The sequence below is a fragment of the Cyprinodon variegatus genome, unplaced genomic scaffold, assembly GCF_000732505.1.
Source record: "Cyprinodon variegatus isolate N-32 unplaced genomic scaffold, C_variegatus-1.0 Scaffold335, whole genome shotgun sequence".
In the NCBI taxonomy this organism is placed as follows: Eukaryota; Metazoa; Chordata; class Actinopteri; order Cyprinodontiformes; family Cyprinodontidae; genus Cyprinodon; species Cyprinodon variegatus.
In genome coordinates, this window is record NW_015150788.1 from 408,380 (window position 1) to 429,618 (window position 21,239).

Below are 21,239 nucleotides of genomic sequence, written 5' to 3' on the forward strand. Positions count from 1 at the left end.
TTGAATGTACTGTGATGTTAATAATAACTCAGATGAAGGTTAGAGAGGTATGCTTTCATTCCTAAACAGCATTAATCATTCATCAATTTTTTTAGCCGAATATAAATTTTTGTATAAAGTTTTGCCTCATTGTTTTTCTGTTTTAAAGTTTTCAGTGGAAAAGTAAAGAAAAAAATAACCAAAAACTGAAACAGAAGTTAAAGCAGAATGGGTAAGTAAGGTCATGAGTGCATCTCCATAAAAAGCCTTCTTCCCAGACAAACATCCTGCTGCTAGGCAGTCCCCAGAGTTATGCCAGGAATAGAGAATGAAAAGGCTGAGAGGACGACTCATTTTCTTAGAGGGTATCAACATAGTCTACTCCTAATCTCGATGCAAATCCAGTCAGATGAATTAACACAAATACTCGTGTTGTCAGTTTTTTTTTTTTTTTTTTTGCATCTAGCCAGTGTCCAAAAAAACCAGGCAAACAGAAATTGACTCAAAGAAAGTCAGATTATTTCCCAATCTTAAACAGAAAGTTGAGACGAAAGTTAATTTATGCAAACGCAGAGAATGCTAAAGAAAAGAGAAAAGTCCAGACTCAAGGACCATATCTAATGTATTTTTTAAAATAATCTCTTGTGCATAGAGCAGTGGTTCCAAACTCAAATCCTCAAGGGCCCATTATTTTTGTCCCATCTCCATGAACACCAGAACCAAATGGATAAACCGTCTCCCTAGCATGCAGAGATGCTCTGTGGTGGCTAGCTCTGAGCTAATCTTTAGGTCAGGTGTGTTACAGCAGAGATGTGTCTAATAGCTGCAGAGAACTGGACTTTGAGTCCATTGGCTCAGTGCTATAGCCGGTCAAGGTATGTTTATATAGAAAGCGGGTATGGAAACAGCTTGTATTTGTTGCATCTCAGGTAGCTGTAATCTTAGAGACGAAAAACATACATCAGCGTTGACATTATTCCATCTACCCTCATGTGTTCTCCTGTCTATCTGAGGGATGCAATCAATCTGCTCTTCCTTTTTATTAGTGATTATTTAACCTGTGTAGCACATTTATTGCTTTAATTCTGGCACAAATTTTAGCTATTTGTTAAATCTATCTAAATCAGGTATATGCTGTGTAATATTAAGCGCCAAAGGAACATTTCTTGTGGGAATTTTACTTGTTAAGTCAAAGCAAATAAAGCTCAACTGCTAGTTTGTGCTCTCCGCTCTGCAACTGCAGATTAGAACTTAGCCGCTTTGTGAGAAAACCGGTGATACAGACTATTTTTAAAGACGACAGGAGCAGAGCAGACACTAGAATGGTTCAGCAGAACAGCAACTTTAACTTTTTGTCAGCTTCAAATACAAAAAAAAACAAATTTATTACATTGTCATTTGAGAGACAAACACATTGTAGCATGAAACTAGTCACAGAAACAGCACGGATGCTTGGATTTCAAAATGTCAAATAATGAAGAAAATTCTTAATGTTTGGTGTTCTATGCCAATAAAGTTAGCCTTCAGGAGTAAAGACTTTGTAAACTACAGCTGGTACAACTGGCCATCTTTTAGGGGTGTTTATTAATCCTGGTCCTTCCTAGTTTCTCACACACCGATAACAATTGACAGCAGATTAATGGGGATTACTGAACTGCAATCATCTGAATCAGGTGTGTTGAAGCAGGAAAACATCTAAAACATGCAGAGTAGTGAGTCTTGAGGACAAGGGTTTAAAAATAGTGATTTAGGGTATCTCTCTACCCCTTTTTTTTCGGATTAGCTGGACGTTAGCGTATACTTTGACTGGGCCACTCTAATATATGCTTATGCTCTAACCCTGAGCTGCTAATTATAGCTGTGGCTGTATGTTTAAGGTCATGGCTATGCTTGCAGCTAAACCCCCAACCCACCATTAAGTGATTCTAGCCTCTAACAGTGGTCCTGCTAGGTTTGCCCTGCAGCTCCTGTTATTTCCACTGTTCTCTGACCAATCGGCCTGATCGGTGTAGAAAAAAATGTCAGAGGCTTAATTTCTGCCATTGGGATGCTGGCTGCTCCCCTCAGCCTGCTACTGTGAATAAAGGCCAGTAATGCAGAAAAAAAAACAATAGTTTTAAGATTTACTTTGTTCTTAATTATCATTGAAATGCACTGTATTATTTACTTTTTTTTTTTTACACAAAATAAAACAGGGAGACTGAAACATCATTTCAACTAGATACTCATCTGAAACAGAATTAATTTAAACTCTGACAAACTTATTATGAAAATGTTTTTATAGTGCAATTAAAGAATAAAAGAAATAAATGGAAAAGGGGTATTATATTTTAAAATACCACTAACACCAGATTTGTATTTAAGTTTATGTATATAAAATATGATGTCAGATTTATTATGTGAATGCTACATGTTATTATCAAATAGTCTAAATTCTGTTAGTCCTTATTGTATTTGATCAATTACACCCCATGGGGATTAGTCACCACTTTGGTGGAAACTCATGGAGATCCTAATCAATGAACAAAACTAAACTAAATTCCTAAAGCATGATGTTCATCATTGAACCCGATAGTTTTACATCACAAATACCTTTTTGTATTTAAGCCAAATATTCAGTTTGTGGCCCCTTTTAAACCAAAGCACCTTATGTCACATATTTTAACAGCCTTTAATCAAATTAAATGCAGATGAGCTCTATTTGCAAAGGAAGTGAATTTGCTAGAAAGCAACAGCATAAAGGAGGCCAAAAAAATTCAAACCCCATTTATCATATTTCTATCTGTGATCAGCTTTATAAAATTACGCTTTTTTCTGTCCAGACATATTGAAATGTGTGGTCGCATGTGTAGGAAAATGTGAAAAAGCTCAAAGGGGTATAAGCAATTTTTATGGAACCGTAAACGTGAAATAAGTTAATGGAAAATTGACTTCTTAGAAAATCAAACAATTTAAACAAATTCAAAAAATACCAGTCATAAGGTTAAAAAAGCCAAATGGATTTATATTTATCAGCAATTACACTTTTCAATGTTATCTAAAAACGAAGTGTAAAATAGTTAATATCAATCAAATATGATTGATTCATCTATTCTGCCTTTGGAGAGCTGCATCCTCATTAAGTTGTCATTAGGCTTTTAGTGCCAACCTGCTCTGCTGAAGCAATTTAAGTGGAGCTCAATAATACAGACGCCTTACGTAAGACCCACTTCACTTGTGATCAATTATGAAAGCTTTGTGAGAATGTAGCAGCAGCTGCAGGCGAAGAAAGAGTTTCAGTGTCTAGGTTTGACAGGCTGGAGAGGAAATGAGGCAAGAAAAAAAAAAAAGATGCGCTTCTTTGAAGGCTGTTGATACTGATCTGGTGCGACTGTAAATAGCCAGAATCTTTGCTTGCTGTCAGGCTATTTAGCGCCCAGTGGTTCTTATGACGGTACAAAGAAGTTCCACAAAGCAGACAAAAAAAGATGAAAGAACCCAAAGCTAAGGGGGGAAAAAAAAAGCCCTGGTGTGTGTTTTACTTTGTGCTGGGTAGAACTGTAATGTTTGCACGCAACATCAAAACAAAGCGAATATTCTTTAAGTTCATTAAGCGAAGCGTCTCTTACCGAAGGTGGTGCCAGCTTCAGGCCGCGACACTGATGACACGATGACGAAACCGAACCCTTCATTCTCGCCCCGTCGGATCTCCACGTCGTAGGGCTGAACGGCCGAGGCGGGGGCAGCGTTTGTGGTGCCGTTGGGAGGCTGAGAGGATGTGGTCGCAACCGTCGAGGCGGAAACCACAGCATTCCCAGTGACGCCGGCCCCCCCGCCTCCCCCTCCTCCACCGCTGCCGATGCCAGAGGTGGAGCCGCTGCCCGAGCTGACCGTGTTGAGGGAATTCTGGCTGCCTTGCGGGGTGCGCTTCCCCATGTCCTCCGTCAGGCTGGGCGCCTGGGTGCTGCTGTGGTGTGAGGACGCTGGTGACGGAGGGACGTCTCCTTCTGATTTAACTAGATAAGACAAAAGGACAAGGTGAGGAAGGAAACATTAGGGGCAGCAGAGGAGATGTTATGAAGGAAATAAAGGAGAACAAACAAGGTGAATATAAAAGATATGTGACAGCCCCGAATGATCAAGAGGAAAAGAAAATCAAAAGAAACTGGAGAAAGTTGTGTCATTCTATATTATATAAGAGGGTTGGATAAACAATGAAATAGCGAGGCACAACAAAGTAAAATAATAAAGCAAAATTACCCAAAAGAATCTTACATTTGTTCAATCTGATAAAAGTCCCTCTTCTCTTTTAATTCCTATTCTACTTCTGCTAAATGAACAACCTTCTCCATCTAATCTGCTTTGAACCTAAGCTAAACTGAACTGACGTGTCCTGCCTGCAGAATCTGAACATTTCATTTCACCCCACATTTCATTTCCTGTACGGCTGCTCAGGGAAGGCGCCTCATACCGTCTGCCCTTTGAGGGAGACAGGGAACAGGCAGTGAACTAATGTCTGGGCTGCCATCATCAGGCCAAGGGTTGAGCATCCTCTATATCATGTTTATGGGTCTTTTCTTTATTGCCTGCTGAGGAATGGGAAGAAGTAGGAAGAAGCGGGACGTAGAGCCACTAAGATGAGCGTTGTGGCATCGGTGATGGGGTGAAACGTTTAATTGCCGCAGATGCTGACTGCCTCCAGATCCACAGACTAAACGTGAAGGAAGGAAAGGGGCTGGCACATAACGTAGAAGGAAGGGCCCCAAACTCCTAATAGAACTTGGAAGGATGGAACTACAGTATGGCAATAAATAAAAACTTATCTTAAGGTTAAATCATAGTAGCATCAAAGCTTGTTAGGCAATACTATTCTAAATAAAATGTAATGACACAGCAGGAAAAAAATTAGGGGATTTTTTTTATAAAAAACAAGATGTTAGCATAAAGGAAACTTTAATCTGAGTGTGACCTCTTATCCCCTTAACGAGCTAATTGCATCAGAAGGATATTCTCAAATTTTAATAACTAGATAAACAATATAGCAAACTAAAAGGGCTGCTGTGATCATTGTTTAAGTGGAATTGTTTTGATTTTTGGTTACTGTAGAGAGACAAGCAACTTCCACTAAATAAATTCTTGAATATTATTTAGCCATAATTTTTAATATGAAAATAAATATTTTGTCATATTATGCTGCTCAGTGACACAGTGGGTAGCACTGCTGCCTTGAAACAAGAAGGTTCTGGGTTCGATTCCCGGCCTGTGGTGTTTCTGCATGAAGTTTGCATGTTCTCCCTGAGCATGCATAGGTTCTCTCTGGGTACTCCAGCTTCCTCCCATAGACCAAAAACATGACTGTTAGGTTAACTGGAAGCACCAAGCCTCTAATATAAATTATTATATAGCAGCATATTTGTCACTGAAGCTGATGCTTGATCTCAAACCACTGCTCGGACAAAAGCAATCAAAGACGAGAGTCGAAGCTCCCTGTTGTGCTCAGCCCCCATTAGACAGCAGCTGGTCACTTATCCTCAGTGTTTTTGCTGATCGGTTATAGAAAAGAAAAAAAAAGAAAATTTTATGCCAACCAAATATATGGATTTAAAGGGGTTATAGTATTTGTAGAGGATTGAGCTAATTAGCCGTGGCAGACTTAAATACTTATTCCATGAGATAATAACATAATCAAAAATTAAAACGTCAGAAGTTGGTTATCAAAAGATGTTTTAACATAGAAAAGCTTCCTTCAGAGCTAAATTGCTCTTCGGATATATTTTTAGACAAATAACCTACAGGAAACACTTTAGCTAAGACTAAATAATCAGAGGGAAAACAAGAGAAACAAAATGTTGAGTCCCTTTGCTTTTTTGACAATATGTAATAAGAAAAGGATCGTCATCTGCATAAAGATAAACTTCCCGATCAATGTGAGGAGGGAGTTAAAGAGGAAATCAATAGAATGGCATCATATCACTGAAGTCTAAGCGTGTGATGCAGCGTACAAAATTAGAACCCAACATGACTAATCCAATTTATCCATGAGAAAAAACAAAAAAAAAAAACAAATGAAAAGGCAAAGAACTAAAACTTTTAAAAAATTCCCCCTGCTGTTCACAAATACTGCAAAACTAAGATTTAAAAGTCAAGCTATTCCTTGGTCCTTTTGTACAAATTTAATTAATACCCTGAACATTTTCCAAATTGCATTTAATGATAACACATCTGTTAAATTTAATATGACCTTTTCTGAATACACTTAATGCTTTATAATCCCAAAATCTGCTAAAGACATCAAAAACAAACAGGATTTGGTTGTTTTATCCTAAGTGGTAAATTTTTTGGCCAGGAGTCTAAAGCTAGCATTCAAAACTAACCTAGAACTAAATGAGGCACACTATGATCTTCATAGGCTTTGAAAAGTGATTGATTTGAAAGGTTAAATGAATGGTGAGTAGTTTGCTGCTCTTACCTGTGTAGCTGGTTTTGCGTCGCACAGTAAGATTAACATGGCCCTGCTTGGCAGCCTGCTGCATCAACTGCACCACCAATTGATGCGACTTGCCCACCACCGCCGTGCCGTCCACGCATATCAGTTCATCTCCGGATCGGAGGCGGCCGTCCTCATCTGCAGCGCCGTACTTTACTATGTGGCCGATGTAGATCTGGAACATAGGCAAAGCAGAAAAATAGGCTCTAACAAGGAGAAAGAAAGAACTCATTTATCTAGATGTTATGCAACAATGTATGCTTAATTTTTGCATTTCAGCTCACAGTTGTCCTGTACTTCAAATTTAAACCAACGCCAAATAATATTTTTCCTTGAAAGAAGAAATAACAGTGTTGGCCAGTAAACCTGAACAAATAACAGAATAAAAGAATAGATATCCTGGTGTGAGATCTACTCTTTTTAAAGGGAAAGCTTCTTGTTAAAAACCAGTGATGTGAAGTTGTCAAGAGCCCAACTTCACAAAACAGCCGTAAATATTCTCACTTGAAAGCCGAGGGGAAAAAGCCTTCTTTTTAAATGATTGTTACTGAATTTTCTGAGCTTGATTTCACACAAGGATACTTTACAATTTATTGTACTTGGAGAAGCAACATAAATAGGTTTCATTTCAATCAATACAGTCATTTTTTCAGGGACTTACAGGTTCTCCTGGCTCGTTGCCACCAAGGATCCTAAAGCCGAAGCCTGTGTCCTTCCTCCACAGGAAAATGTCCTGCTCCTGGAAGTCTGGAACTGTGAAATCAATAAACTGCCATCAGTCATGTTAAGGGAATTCTCTCTATAGCCACCACCAATACAAAAACCCCATCCAGGACGAGTTTGAAGGAGGACATTAAGCTGGATCCGCATACTGGGATAATAAGAGCTGGAAGGAAGGGAAAACAAGTGTTTTGTGTGCAATTGTGAATAATTGTCTCAACTATCACATGTCATTAAAAAAAAAAGAGGCTGGCGACTGAGGAATCCAAAGACAAGAGCATTTATTTTTGGTCTAAAGTAGTTTTACACAAGAAAGGAAAAAAAACAACTAAAGTCTGCTCACTATCCAAAAATAGAATTAAACAGCTGGTACACTGCTTTGAAAAAAAACTATTTATATCTTCACTAAACCAACCACAAACCCATTTTTCACAACCCTAAACATACGTATGGGGATTTTATATGATAGATAATAGAGCATCATTGTGAAGTGGAGCCGGAAAATGATGCATATGATGCCTTAATTTGGTCTTCATGTATATTAAGACTCCTCAGTCAATATATGCAGAAGCATAATTCACTGGAATTGCAGCTGTAATGCGTTTAATGGGATTTCTCCTCCACTATGATGCAGAAAATGACATACTGAAAGCAGTCAGATGGTCAGAAAATACTAAAAGATTTTTCGTATATTTTTTGTTTATTTTCAAAGATACCCTAGTTAACTCAGGGTTTATACAGGAATGAATAACTCAAATTTAATGCTTTTTAACGCTCTTAGAAATAATTTTAATGCTACCAACAGGTACCCGTCGACAGGCTGCAGCCATGTCCCGAATTCCTCGTTTTCCAACCACTTTTGTTGAAATTAGCTTTTTTTCTCTAGCTTTTTCTCAGACTCAAGCTTCTTTTCTGAACATGCAGCTTTGCGATCAACCGGAAGCAGTTCCACGCAAATATATCATGATATAATATGTCTGACGAAATCAATTTTATAAAAACATTTTTTAATAAAGCATTTTAAATGACACAATAAACACATTTAATGAATTTTAATGCCAATTAAGGCCTTAATTTAAAAAATAATAATTTAATTATTTTTAATGACCCCCAGAAACCCTGTAACTTTTGCACCACATATTAGCTTCATTTGAGATTCATGATTTTTCAGGTCAGTATCCAGCATATGTTGTATATTCGATGCTCTGTGCGGGAAACTCATCTCAAAAACTTGCATATGTAACTTGAGAGTGTCGGATTGGACACTGAGTGAGTCGTGTGACCCTGAGCAGTACTTTCCAGTCTGAGCTCCTCTTGCTCGCTAACTGAGATAAATGCTATGTAGTAACACTGCAGTGCTGCTAGTGGCTAAAAGCTACATTGCTTCAAGATAAACAAAAAGAAAATAGGCATCAGCATAAGTATACGGTAAGTTAAATTTGCAGCCTAATGCTTTTTAAATTTTTATTTTTAAATCCTATGCTTGAGCTTTCAAATATGGTATTTTTGAATTGTACTCAAGAGCGGCGAATGGCCTGTGGGAATTATCTGCTCTACCAGCTTTGCATCTCTCCAGAAACTGCTTCATAAACTTCTCAAGTCCTCCGGGAGTTCCCTGTCTTAGGTGCCATCTTTCTTACTGTTGACGGCGAATGCATTACCTGCTCCCCATCTTAATTGTTTGACTTCATGTTGATGTATCGCATAAAATCCAAATACACATATTAAAAATTATAGCTGTAATGTAACAAATTGTGCAAAAAAAATGGCATAGTAAATGGGGATGCTTGGACTTGAGCTAACATTTCTACAGATGCAGCTGTGCGTTTCTGAGCAAAACCCTAGAGATATTTGAATGTGCTTCACTTCATGTGGCTGCTGCCAAAACCACCAAAACCAAAAAGATTCCTGTTACCAATCTGTCCCTTTGGTCAACATTTAAAATCCATGCAGAGAGTAGCTCTTCTGACCAAAAATGTTTCTGTGGAGCGACCAAAAAGTCAAAGGCTAACTGTTGCAATCTGCCCATGGTGGTTATTAGATCCATAAGTGATCCCTGTGGTGAGGCAACTGGGCATACGAGGATGTTTCAAAATAGACGTGCAGAGCCAAAGCAACAGAACGCTTGGTTCAAACATTAGGAAAATTAATCTGGGAACATGTTAAAGCCCAGAGATAATCAAAACAGAGGCCAATAAAACATGAAGCCTCCAACCTTTTCTGGCCGAGCTAATTTGATGTAGGTCAATGACGTGCCAGTATTTGAAAGGATTATTTGTGAAAATGGAAATCATTCAAGCCATGATGCGTGGAGAGACCTTGATCTCAGCAGACCGTGTTATTACAGTGAAAGCAAAAGTAGAGAATTTTCTTTGCCTGAGCCCTACGGAATGAATACAGAAGGACTTTAGAAATGAAAGCTCACAGTAGCATGAGGGGGAGGGAGAGGATTCACGCCTCCTGATAGGGGTCACCTGTCCCCTTTAATTCCAGGTATTCCTCCTGACCTTTCTCTGCGTTACATTTTCCGTGTTTGTTATGGTCTGTTCTCCATTGGATGCCTTCAATTCACTTTCATCAAAAAAAAAAAACATAATTCCTTAATCATTGTTCTTATTTGTCTCTATCTGCAATGAGGTAACTAACTAAAGCAATTTTGGAAATCTACCACATTAAAACTGCCTTGGAGAATTATCTTCTATCTCAGGTCTGGTTCTTTTCCCCTTCCTCCTCTCTTTTTGCCTTTACTTTTTGCAGAAGCATTTTCTACAGGCCACTAAATAATGAAAAACTCGCCGACAGGAACTGCCTGGGCATCTGCTGAGATGTTGTCATTTAACTGCACTTGCACTCATGTGTTTTCTTTCTTTCTTTAGTTTTAAAACTGACAGAGGGTCTGAGGGTTATTCTTATTAATTGGAGCTATCTAGTAGAGCGGTAATTTGAAAAAAAAAAGTGCTTTGGAATCTAAGATGTACGTCTACCAACACTGTGAAAAAAAATTGCAAGAGGTTTTAGTGCTAAAGAATGAGCTAAAGAGGAATCGTTAGACCATCATTTGAAAAGACAGAAAATATTAGCTAAAAACTATTTTTTTCTGGGATATAATCTGCAATCGCTGGTTACCATTGGTGAGCTTTGGTTGCATCATCCAGGAATCGGTTAATGGTTAAATTAGCTGACATTTGGATGTCCAAATTATGAGGACATCCAAATGTCAGAATGAAGGCAAAATGAAACTGAAGATCAAGGGTGGTAGAAAAGCTTTAGGTCAGATTAAAAGCAGCACTTCACACCAAAAGTTAGGGCTAACTTAGCGTAACACAGTGAGAGCGAGAGGAAGACAAAATCTAACTGGTTCATGTCTGCTCTGTAAGTAACAAACAATGATGTACGTATTTGGACATAGTCAAGCCAACTTTAAAATCTCGCTTTCAGTGTTAGCTAAGCTAGGGTAAATGTGGTATGTTAGATTTATTTTCAGATGAGGGATTCCAGCACCTGAAAACATACAAAAACACACTTAATGCTGCGTTTTATTTGCCTCTGGTGGATACATTTAGATCTGGGAAATAATGTCCCTACAAAGCTGGAATTCAGGGGGATTTTTAACTACTATACTGCTAATAGCTTATGGTGGTTTTTCCCCTTTGTCAGTTTTTGCCTTTGAAGTTTTGTTAACTTTTTCTAAAACTGATCTAATACCAACTATGGATCACTTTGTACACACCTTTGAGAATTTTCTATAATATAAGGAAATGCAGCTATAGGTCCAATAAAAGGTTGATATTTTTATGCTATCAGAATATATGGAAATAGAAAATTTGATTAGATAATTTTAGATTTTTGATGTTGGTACTTAAATAGTTAGGAAAATACTGTACCTCAAGCAGTAAATGAACATGTTCATAAACAGAGGTTGTATTGCACTGTATCCTGGTTGTTTAATGAGATACAGGCAGTTAGAAGGGGAAATAAGAAGGAAGTCTACATATCCTACTTTAGAGAACAAAGAGAACGCAGCATAAGAACGTTCATAGCACTAGGCTCAGTTCAGAGTCTAAAACCGGCTACTTACACACAGGCCTCGTTTCCCAAAGCTTCAGCTTGCAAACACACCAAGGGTCTCCGTCCCACTGCCCCATGCAGCCCTCATCCAACCGCCACCAAAAATATATATACTTACGCCTACTTTCATACATGCTCCTGGACTGGGCCCAGATCTTAAAGGGGTCTGGTTTTCGGTGGGTGGTCCCGTCTCCTTGAGAGTCCTGGGAAGGCAGGCCAGGCAAAGGCTGCGACGGGGCCGGCGGCGTGCTGCTCTCACTGAGAGGGGGTGCCAGAGACGAGTGCACAGGCGAGTCGGTGTGGGCGCTCCGGTGGCTGGAGACGCTATGCTGGGAACTGTTCTGACTGTCCTTCCTGGACAATTGCTGTAAAGGAAGTAGATCAATATCATTTGACTCTTTAAAACAGGCTTTAATGGAGCATGGACGATTAAACTCAAGAGTTGACATATAAGGGTTATTGAATTTTCTGCTGCAGATAAGACAGAAGGATCAGGGATGTGGCTGTGGAGAGGAGAAATGGAGACGATGAAGATATGAATACAAAAGAGTTTCACATTAAAGCGCCAAAAAAGATGAACAATTGCTTCTCCTCGGGGTAAAAGGAAGCAGACTCCAAGAGCGTGTCGCTGCGGCTGCGTTTCCACCTTAATCAACTAACAGAATAATCAAGGCCTTTCATTCAGAGAAATTCCTTTGGCTTACAACAGGACAGAGAAAGATCACGTAGTGATTTTTCATGATTAAGTCATTCAACTGAGCAATGCAAACACTGTGGATCAATTTAGAAAGGGCCACACTGCCTAGTCCTTTTGTTTAGCAGAGGGGGTGAGTTTTAACAAAGAACTGCATTCCATGCTGCATAAGGAGGAAAAAAAATATTGCAGTGAATGAAGTACTTTTGGGTTTGAAATGATGATTTTACTGGAAAAGTCATAAATTGCACCCGGCCGCTCAATTACATGGGTGCTTAAACACTTGGATTTGAGGTGTCTGAATAAAGCACATGTACTTCTTAGCTCAAGTGTAAGCTGACAGCCTTCCCAAGGCATATTTTATTTAATTTTTTCACACTTTATCCGTAGTGTGCAAAAATCACCCTGCTGTGACGATTTCAAACAGAAAGCAGCAAAATTAAAGAGTTACAGTCAGAGCATGGGGGAAAAAATGACAGCGGTTAAGACTGTTCACGTTATGTGGCTGCATGACTTGGGATATGAAGGATAAAAATAGTGGGGCTAGGGGAGGGAGGGTGGGAGGGGGTCGTCAGTTCTCAACTATCAAAGTGTTTGGCCTTCAAAGTGCAGCTATGTCTTCAATAAATTCTGACTCATTACTCACTGAATCTGCCTCCCACACCTCTGCAATTCATGTTTATATTCATAATCCTTGTTAGACATAAAAGAAGCTTGATGCTCTTGAAAATATTAAGTGGGAGCGGCAAATTGCACTTGGTGGTTTGAGTGGATGGCAAAGTTGAAAATCGATAGTTAAAGGAAGAGGAATGCTATTGTTTTAGGCTAACAACACTTCAGGACTCGTTTCATCCGTCAGTTCACTAAATTATATCCTCTCTGGTTTTTTTCTTTCAAATATATGGAGCCTTTTTTGTTCGAGCCAATATTTCTTTACCTTAAGTATTCGATGCACATGAGGTCCAGACGTCCCTCTCTTTTCAAATGAAAACAAATCTCTTGTTCTTGATGGATCTATTAGTTTTGCCCCCCCCCCCACTCTCAGAGTTCTCCCTTAATGTACCGGTCTGAGGCATTGGTTTGTCCTGCTCCAATAACGTTGATTGGAGGAACAAGAAGACGACAGCCAAGGTGGGAGGTGTAGGATCATGCTGCTTTAATGGTTGCTGCTATCCACAGAGGACAGCTGCCGCTGCTGAAGTATGTTGACGTTTGGTTCAAGCTACATTTACAAACCGCAGAAATGATCACACCTTTAGATGCCAGAGGCTCCTCTGGAGAGGCAGATTTGTGAAGCATAGAGTAGAGTTGTGCTCCCTCTCCCCAACCTGCTGCTACACACTGCTGATCAGCTGGCTTTTAAAAGGCTCTTATGTTTTTCCTCTTGCTTAAGAACGTAAATGTAGCTGTTCAGAAACAAATGACTCCCAGTAGTTTTAGAATGTTAAATTTGACCCTCCTTAAAATCTTTTAGGGTCCATTATATCCTAAATTATAAGACTCAATAAATTATTTACTCACTGGTTTAATTTTAGACCAAACATCAATCAATAGCCACCAGGTGGCAATGTTCCACCCACTTTGACAAATGATTATTTAAGCTAATTTTTTCTATACTCTAATCACTGCCTGCTGTAAGGAAACCTGTTTATATTAAATTTCTCCCAGCATCAGATTGGTTATATTTATTCAAATCCATGAGTGTTCATACCTACTATATCTAATAGGGGCTAACAGAACAAAAAGGAATGCATATAGTGTCTAATAAAGAAATATCTCAATGACTGAATGTAGGAATGTACAAATTGCATTTCAAAGGGATCATAGGATCTCCACGCTAACAATGGACGAACACGGCGCATAATTGTCACATCAGCATCAAAAAGAGGGATATTTTCTCAATGCAATCAGTATTCTGGACATTTTACTGGTTTTTCAGGAAAGCACTAACTTTACCACGGAACGTCCTGTTACATTAAGTCAACATTTGGCTCCCTAAGGTTAAACATTGTTTAAAACAGATTAGGGCATCTGCCTGTAAAGCGGCTAACTTTAGGATCTGCCTGAGCAGACAGTCCGACTAGCAAGGTACTGTCAGCTTTTTTTAATCCTGCGATACTTCACTCTGTGAACAAAGCAGAAGAAACCTTCAACCTGATTCAGTTTTTTTTAATTAAGCCTTCATCTTTTAATTACTAATAATGTTTTAGATCAAATTAAAGCTACACTATGAATATGACCAATAGTAGGAATGATTGTTGCTCTAATTATCTGTTGAACATTTCTTTGTCAATACTGTAATATTGGTGTATTTTAAATGGTTATAATAGAGGGAGAACACAGGCCAATGCCTTTTCCACACTTAGTACTCCTTGAAATGAAGCCACCACCATGATATACCCAGCACCAACACCTCATTCACAGAACCTTCCAAACTTTCTAAACATCACATACCATCCTAGTGTAATCTCTGTATGGAGGAGCCCGGTCATAATAATCCTGCAAAACAAACAAACAAAAAAAAACAACAAAAACAAACATGCAATAAGTGAGATGTGGTGGAAGGGATCTAATAGTGCAGATGTCTCTCTGCCATGATCACACGTTCTGCTCGCACGCTTCAAACCAGCGTGAAGCCATAATCAGCCTGTTAGCAACCCAGCTCACGCGGAGCATCAAAGCCCCTCGTCCCATCCTCCACCAGCAGAGGGGCGGGGGGGATCTCATGAAAAGCTACAGGGATCCGCCCCCGCAAAGCATAGCACCCCATGTCAACAAACAGAGCAACATCATCATCACAAGTTCCAGCACACAGGGTGGGGGGTGTGGGAGGCTGCGACCAGGCAGTAGAGATGGCTGAAAATGAGTGGCAATGCCAGAACTTACCAGTTTGGGGCTCTTCTTAGCAGGTGCCACTCCTGTGAAGCCAGACAGAGGAGAGAAAAAGACAAAGGGAGATGGTTAACGTTGGAGTTTTTAGTCCATGTTCAGATAAAAAGTGAAGGAAAGGAAAAAAACAAAAACATTTTATAACGCAGAGTCCCAAACAATGTCAAAGAGGCGCTCATCTAACCCTCAGCCCCTTTACTGCATCTTATTTCTTTCCCTGCTGGGTGCCTTTGCTTGCCAATCCACAGCTAGCGTTCGAGGAAGGGATGGAGGGGGTGGGATGTGGCGGGGTGGGGGTCTAGGCAGCGCTATCTATCTGCATCACCGCCGTGTCCAGTATTCAGCTTGACTGGCGCAGCGAGAGAGTGGGGCCGGCCCCCGAGGGCTTACCCGGCGCTCGCTAGACCCCGGCTACACGCATCAGAGAGAGAGAGAGTGCGCCTGTGTGCGTGTTTGAAGAAACAAAAGTGTGAGCTAAGAGCGGAGGAAAGAACGCTGGTGAGCAATTAAGCCGAGGAATAAAGAGAGAGGAGTAAAGAAGAGAAAAGCGAGCTTTGTTCGGGAGTTCCTGGCCGAAGGCATTACCCATGGAGAAGGAGTCCAAGATATTGAACATTAAATTATAGGCAATCGTCAGTTCCCCTCTTACTGAGACCATCTTCCTGTGTCCGCTGAGCGCTGCGCTCCGCTGTCGAAGGCTCCAGCATCTATAGGCAGTTGGTGCGTCCTCCAGGTCTCTCCCTTTCTTTCTGGCTTTTTTTTTTTTTCTCCCACCCGTCCTCCCTCTCTCTCACCTCGCCGTTCACTGTCCTCCCTCCCGTTTTTCCCTCAGCATCATTGCGCTCTCTCTCTCCCTCCCTTTTCCTTCTCTACGCTCTATCTCAGCCTCCCTCCCTCAAACGCTGGTAAACATCTATTCTGCGCCGCGCAGGCACACACATACCCAAACGCACGCACGGATGCAAGCATCAGATGGCTGCATGCAGTAGTGGCTCCAACACAAATCAAAGTGTGCTTGAGGTATGACGGACGTGTTTCTGCGTGAGCAGGCAGGAAACAGAAAGGAATCATTGCCGAAATATCAGGATCAGACAGCTATGCTTGGAAAATAAAGAGTGACATGTTGCTGGAATGCATGGAAAGGCCTGCATCTAGAGAGGGACAATTTGTTTCTGAAATACGACTGACCTCAACGCCTCCACTGAGTCCACCCTGCTTCTTTTACTAACAATGTAGGAAACAATTCAAGAGACGACTACCCTTTATACAACCTAACAATGCGTGGACACCACCAAACCGGCAAAATGAATGAAAACGTGCATGAATCGAGGCTACTGGGTTCTGTAGTGTGAATTCTTCAGGGAATCTGAGAGGATTCGATCTTGCTCACACATGCATGCACACAGGCTCCACTCAGTTTTATCTCTCAGACATCTGGGTTCATTCACAGCTGACAACTCCAACTGGGTTACGTCTGCAGTAGTTTTCTTCCAAGTCCTTCTTTCCTTCAATTATTCTCTCCCAGTTTCCCCCCCGGCCGGCTGTTTGGAGTAATTTATTAAGGGTCTGTAGTAATACTCTTTCTTATGGAAAGGGATGCTGACAGTCGACATTGGAGATGCTCTCATCAGGCTTTTTCTATGCATCAACAGTTTTCTTTAAAGTCAACCAATTTCAGATTTTTTTTACACTACATCAGATAAATAAAAATATAAGGAGCAGAAAGATTCCTGCTAGAAGTATTAGTATTAAATCCAACAGAAAGTGATAAGATGATGTGATTTTTCCCATTTATGGGCTCAAGTATATAATCCTTATGCTTAACTGGTGATTATTATTCTAAAACAAAGAAGTATCAAAAACCACACTGTATTGATGTGTTTATGGAATGGAAATTGTGGAAGTTTTCCTTTGTGATTAAGGCTTGATTCCGATATTTGAATTTGGATACCTGCAGATCTAATAATTTCCTGAAATCAGAGGTCTGTTTGCCTCAATGTTCTTATCAATACTGTTTATTTCTTTAAAAGGCGAGTGTCTTCAGTCAGAGGCTTCCCCAGATACGGTGCAACACAGACAGCTACAGAATATCTGTCTTGCCTACAGCTATCAACACCTGCATAAAAAAATAACCTGAGTTACTGCAGGATCTAATTTCCCTTTGGCATTAACATAGTATTTTTGAACTAAATCGAACTTCTCTCTACGAGCAAATAGCAAGCATGTATCTCCTGGAAGGCAACTTGAGATTATTAAAAGGTCAGAAAAGGAAATCAATAAACCAGTAAATCATGTTAACATGTTAAATTCCATCCTGAAAACACAAAAGCAACTATAAAGGTTCTGATTCACTGTATTTATTAAATCAAAGGCGGACGTCCATAACGGGGTATAATTTTTCTGGTGTTCAAAATGTTTTTAACCTAACCTAGATTTATTATATAAATAGACTAAACTGATCTGCCCCCTTTTCATTAATACCCCGACAGATAGATATTTAAATCAAATTGGTGGATCTGGTGTTTTTCACAATAACTGATGGAAGTCCAGCAGAAAATGAAATAACACGATCCTCTGAATGATTGGTGTATCTGTCAGTGGGATTATAAATTAAAAATTAATGAAACTTCAGACAGCTGAGATCAGAACAGATCGAAGGAAAACAGATCGGGTTCGATCCCTGTCCGGTTGATCGGTGCATATCTGGTGAAAAAGTCAAGATAGAATTTCATTATTCTTTATGAATCAATTGCAGCCAATTTTTATTCCCTAATACATTCAGGGGGGGGGGAAAGAAAGAGATTGCAGGTGTAGCAGATGTTCAAATATTAACAATTCAAACAAGCTACCGGCTTCTCAAAGTCTTGATAAAAAAATCTATAATTTTTGAGGCTAAACATTAGTTAAAATAATTGAAAGATAGAGCCATAAATCACAGCAGAAAACACAAAAAGTGAATGCTACAAAGGTCAGCATTAAAATTGCAGGGAGAAGCAGATCTGCTGGCTTTTGTGTGCGAGTAGGCGTAGCAGCAGAATGTGTTTGAAGCTCTCAGATCAAAGGCATGGTGGATGTTTGGACCGACCTCCGTACCCAATTACCCACAAGAGGAAGGAAAGAGCGGTTTTAGACAGGTGGGCGAACCGGCCTGCACTCTGGCTGCCCATGAAGTAGCGCTCCTCTCAATCCTTCAGGCTCAAATATAAAAATGAACCATGACTGCTGAAGGGTTTATTCTTTTCTCTGGACTTTACCTGTAAACGCTTCCTTTAAATGACTGACCACAACTTGTCTAACTGACCCTCATGATTAACAATCCATTCTCTTCAGTACAGAGACCAAATACACAGAGATGTAGAGAGGAAGTAGCAGGAGACTAGATCGAAACAATTTTTAGCAATCTTTCAGACACAAGCTCAAAAATTTGGTCCATATTTCAGATCAGTCAACACACTAAATCATCTTATTAAGCTAGGATATCAAAAACTCTCTTCAGTGGGGAAAGCGTTACTAAACTAATAAGACACCATGTAAGCAGATATAGATATAAAAGCCAGCTTTAAACTCTAGCTATATTTGACCTTATGCAGAGACCTACTTGAGGTTCATGCATGTTGCAAAACGAGAGAGAGCATCACCTTCAACGTCTCTTTGTCATGCAACATGCCGGATTTGAAAATCTCACTCAGAATTCTGCAGAGAATACACCCTATTATGTCATTTTTTAATGCTCTTTACAATATTTGCTGCTACGGGATGCTAAACAGCTTAAAAAGTTCCAAAACGTTTGTCTTTTTTTGATATATTAAACACCCGTTATGCAGGGAACTACTCCAAGTTATGAAGTTACCTCTGCTCTTAATAAATAATATAAACAATAAATATCCAATCGAGTTAGAAAAGCTAAATTAAATTTAGGTAGGAACTTGAAGATCTGATCACACTAGTGACTGGTGCATCTTCAAAATCAAGCTTCCGACTAATCATATTCCATGTCTAGAGATTTATTTGTGAGAAAAAACTTCAGTGCTTGAAATGAGAAAACAATAAAGGCAGCTTGTAATTTACTGTGTACCAACTCTGATTTGTATTGAGTTAATGCAGCTCGGTGTCAGTGTGTACGTAAAAAAGCAATCTGCAGAATGTGCAGTTCAAAAATAAAAATTTGGGATCAGTACAGTGTGACAAAAAAATACACGGCTCCAGTCAACAGACAGGAACTGTTGCAGCAGCCTGGCATCACAGCAGTCTCTAAACGGAAGACATTACTAAGCAGCTTACTCAGTCTGTCCAAGGCGTGGTGCGTACGCATGTACGCCGCGGTAGATCTTCCTCAGAGCGATGGCTCCCAACAGGTGGGTCCATCTGTCGCCGTGGCGACAGTACCTGGTGACTGTGACCACTAGTAGACCGTTTCCAAGCAACAGTTGTTGTAGCGAGCTGAATAAGTAACAAGCTCATATGAGCAGTGAGCATCTGTCTGTTGGACGGCAGCTTGTTAAATGCCTCCATGCTTCTGCAGAAGACATAACATCTTTGATTAAACTTTTTTAGGTTGTCCTGGTTTTTAAAGGAGCAGGGTAAAACTTCCCACCTCCCATAAACGTTACATTCACTCTGATGGAAACCTATGGCAGAATGTCGGCAGAGCATCGTCATGGAAACAAAAAGACGGTGCAGGGGTAGATATTTTCCTACTCAGCCACTGGCGATGGAGGTCTAAAGCCGGGGCAGACTGGTAGAGGAGGAGAGAGAAAGCAGTTCCCCTCGTCTCAGAGCAACAAGCAGTGCTTCACAGGACTTTGCCTCCAGCAAACTAAACGTGACAAAAGGTGAATCATTGGCACCTAGCGAGAAGGCCCTCACCCCCACCACCTCATCACCGTTTTCCTGGGCCGCAGTGCTGTTCGTTATGGTGCCACTGGAACATTCAGTCAGCAGAATTTTTTTGTGCGAACGGAGCAAAAATACAATGCTTCCTGGCCATACAGTAAATTGATTTCCTGCTTTGGTCTATGCGGGGACCCATCATCAGCATTTATCTTTCTATAACGGGCGAATACAACCCAGTCCACATTAAATAGACTGTAGGAACGTAAACCTAAGTTTGTTTCGACGGGTTTAGCAAGTTTGTGTATTGGTGTTTTGTGCCCATAATAGATCATTTTCAGAGCACACTGATCTAGAGAGTGCTTTATGACAGGAGGCACTTAAAAGCTGCTGGTGCATTTGGCCACCATTAGACCAACAGGAGCTGTCGAGTGCAGCAATGATCCACTTTTACATTTTCACCCTACTTGAGCTGTGTTTCCGTAAATAACAAAAGGAGAAGAAAGGAATGCATTTCATCTGTCATCTGCTTTCAAGGGTGCTGTAGATCTTTTTCAACCTGCGCACAATAGCAATGAGGACAACTTAGATGGAGTAATAAAAAAAGCAACTAAACCATCTGCTTCCATAGTGCAATGGTAGCCTAAAGTATTTATACCCCAGATTTTGCTTTGTTGCATCCATAGACATTTTTTAAAATGTCTTTTTTACGCAATATTTGATATCTACAAATGTCCTGTAACCAATCTGGCTTATCTTAAGCTATGAACAGCTAGAAATCTCAGTAAACCTGGAAGTGACGTACCCTGAAAAGTTTGCAGCTGTAACTGTGGTGGAAGAAAATATTGAAAATGTATAAATACTTTTCCCAAGGCACTCTACCCAAACTCCAGCCATGAACATTACAGTATGATAATCTGAGGCAGACTTGATGCATCCGAGTCCTCACTCACCAAAAGGAGAGGAGGAGAGTAAATAAACGTGCTAGGCATCCATACACCACATTGAAGTTGGTTACACTTTTTGGCCCCCCTAACCTGTAATTTTTCCAACAACTGGTTATGTGTCCAATGAGAAAAAGCCCGTCATTTCTTGGAAGTGAGAGTCCTTATCACCCTGCAAGTCCGATGCGTCACTGATGATTGATGAGTCATGGAAGATGAAGCAGCGCATCCAGATTTTAATGCTGCCCTCTTTTATCCACTATGGAGTCTTTCCATATCTCTCCATCCACCCATCATCCTCTTTCCCGTCATCCACCACAGCTCTGTAACCTCCCATTTCCTCCCCATCGCCTCAAGCATTCTTCCCCACTGAGCACAACTTCTGTTGCATTCTATGCAACACCTGCTTTAGCTCACTAGATAAAAATGCACCAATACAGCATCAGAGAAGCTTTCCTTTTCTGCAGCTGGCTGAAGACTTGATACTTAGGGCTACCGAGTAGCTGCATTTGAGATTTTTTTCCCTAAAACTAGTTTTAACAGACAGGCTAAACGGCAGGTGTGTGCTCCTGTGGATGCTGCAACAATTGCTTCTTTCTACTGAGAACAACAGAAAGGAAATTTGCAGTCTCAACAACGGAAAGAGGAC

At 40.2% G+C, this 21,239-nt stretch overlaps 1 protein-coding gene across 13 annotated transcripts in view; it reads right to left on the bottom strand.

The window, feature by feature from the left end:
* LOC107091395 (membrane-associated guanylate kinase, WW and PDZ domain-containing protein 1-like) overlaps nt 1-21,239 on the bottom strand; it is a 166,298-nt gene that overhangs the window by 15,869 nt on the left and 129,190 nt on the right. For 8 of the 13 annotated variants that reach the window (XM_015385276.1, XM_015385275.1, XM_015385270.1 and 5 more), the window contains 6 exons: nt 14,814-14,845; nt 14,382-14,426; nt 11,352-11,598; nt 7,107-7,198; nt 6,428-6,620; nt 3,588-3,974 (listed from right to left, as the gene is read on the bottom strand). In XM_015385276.1, coding sequence (XP_015240762.1) covers nt 3,588-3,974; nt 6,428-6,620; nt 7,107-7,198; nt 11,352-11,598; nt 14,382-14,426; nt 14,814-14,845 — 996 coding nt within the window. The remainder of the gene's footprint in view (nt 1-3,587; nt 3,975-6,427; nt 6,621-7,106; nt 7,199-11,351; nt 11,599-14,381; nt 14,427-14,813; nt 14,846-21,239) is intronic. The other 5 variants (XM_015385277.1, XM_015385272.1, XM_015385279.1 and 2 more) reach the window with 2 other exon arrangements.